Below are 675 nucleotides of genomic sequence, written 5' to 3'. Positions count from 1 at the left end.
TGATAGTAACATTAGTTTCAGGAAACTGATAATTCTCTGTTACCATTATCATCATCGTAGCCTTTTAAATCATCCCCATTTCCCCCCACCCTCCATTTTGCCTCTCATTTTAGACCCTATTTACACCCTTTTCCTCTCTTCTTACAATTCCAGGGAGGAGACCTGATCACCGAGGAAGGGTGGGAGAGGGTGAAGCTGCAAGGACGCACGCTCAGGATCAAGGAGGTGACCACGACTGACCAAGGAACCTACGTGTGCACCGCCATCAACGGCTTCGGGAAGGAGACCTTCACCTTCCACCTCTTTGTCATCGGTAAGGAATGCCGTGGGGAGGGAAGGGGGAAGGGGAAGGGAGGAGGGAAGGAGTATTTCGTTGTTGGTGGGGGGGGAGGTTAGTGGGGTAAGGGTTGATGGTGTTAATGGGTAAAGGAGGTTAATGAAGTAGGGGGAACTTTAGCCTTTGGATGGTGTGGAGGGTCTAAGAGGTAAAACACGAAAGAAAGAATATATATAAAAAAAACGGCAATAACTATTAGATCCAGAAAGAATGGAGGGGGGGAAATATAACCAATCCACAAAATGTTACAGGTAGAAAAGAATCGAGGTAACTTATGTGTATCATGTAGAGATATGGAATTAGGACACGAACGGTTGTGGTGCTGAGGAACTAGTGCT

General features: G+C 46.5%; 1 protein-coding gene across 1 annotated transcript in view; it reads left to right on the top strand.

The window, feature by feature from the left end:
- Positions 1–675, top strand: part of LOC119592071 (fibroblast growth factor receptor-like 1) — an 82,438-nt gene that overhangs the window by 59,895 nt on the left and 21,868 nt on the right. Inside the window, exon 3 of the mRNA XM_037940882.1 lies at positions 154–313. Within this exon, the coding sequence (XP_037796810.1) occupies positions 154–313 (160 nt within the window). The remainder of the gene's footprint in view (positions 1–153; positions 314–675) is intronic.

Source organism: Penaeus monodon, chromosome 29 (genome assembly GCF_015228065.2).
Source record: "Penaeus monodon isolate SGIC_2016 chromosome 29, NSTDA_Pmon_1, whole genome shotgun sequence".
Lineage (NCBI taxonomy): Eukaryota > Metazoa > Arthropoda > Malacostraca > Decapoda > Penaeidae > Penaeus > Penaeus monodon.
The sequence above is the reverse complement of the archived record's forward strand: the minus strand, read 5'-3'. Positions and strand labels throughout refer to the sequence as shown.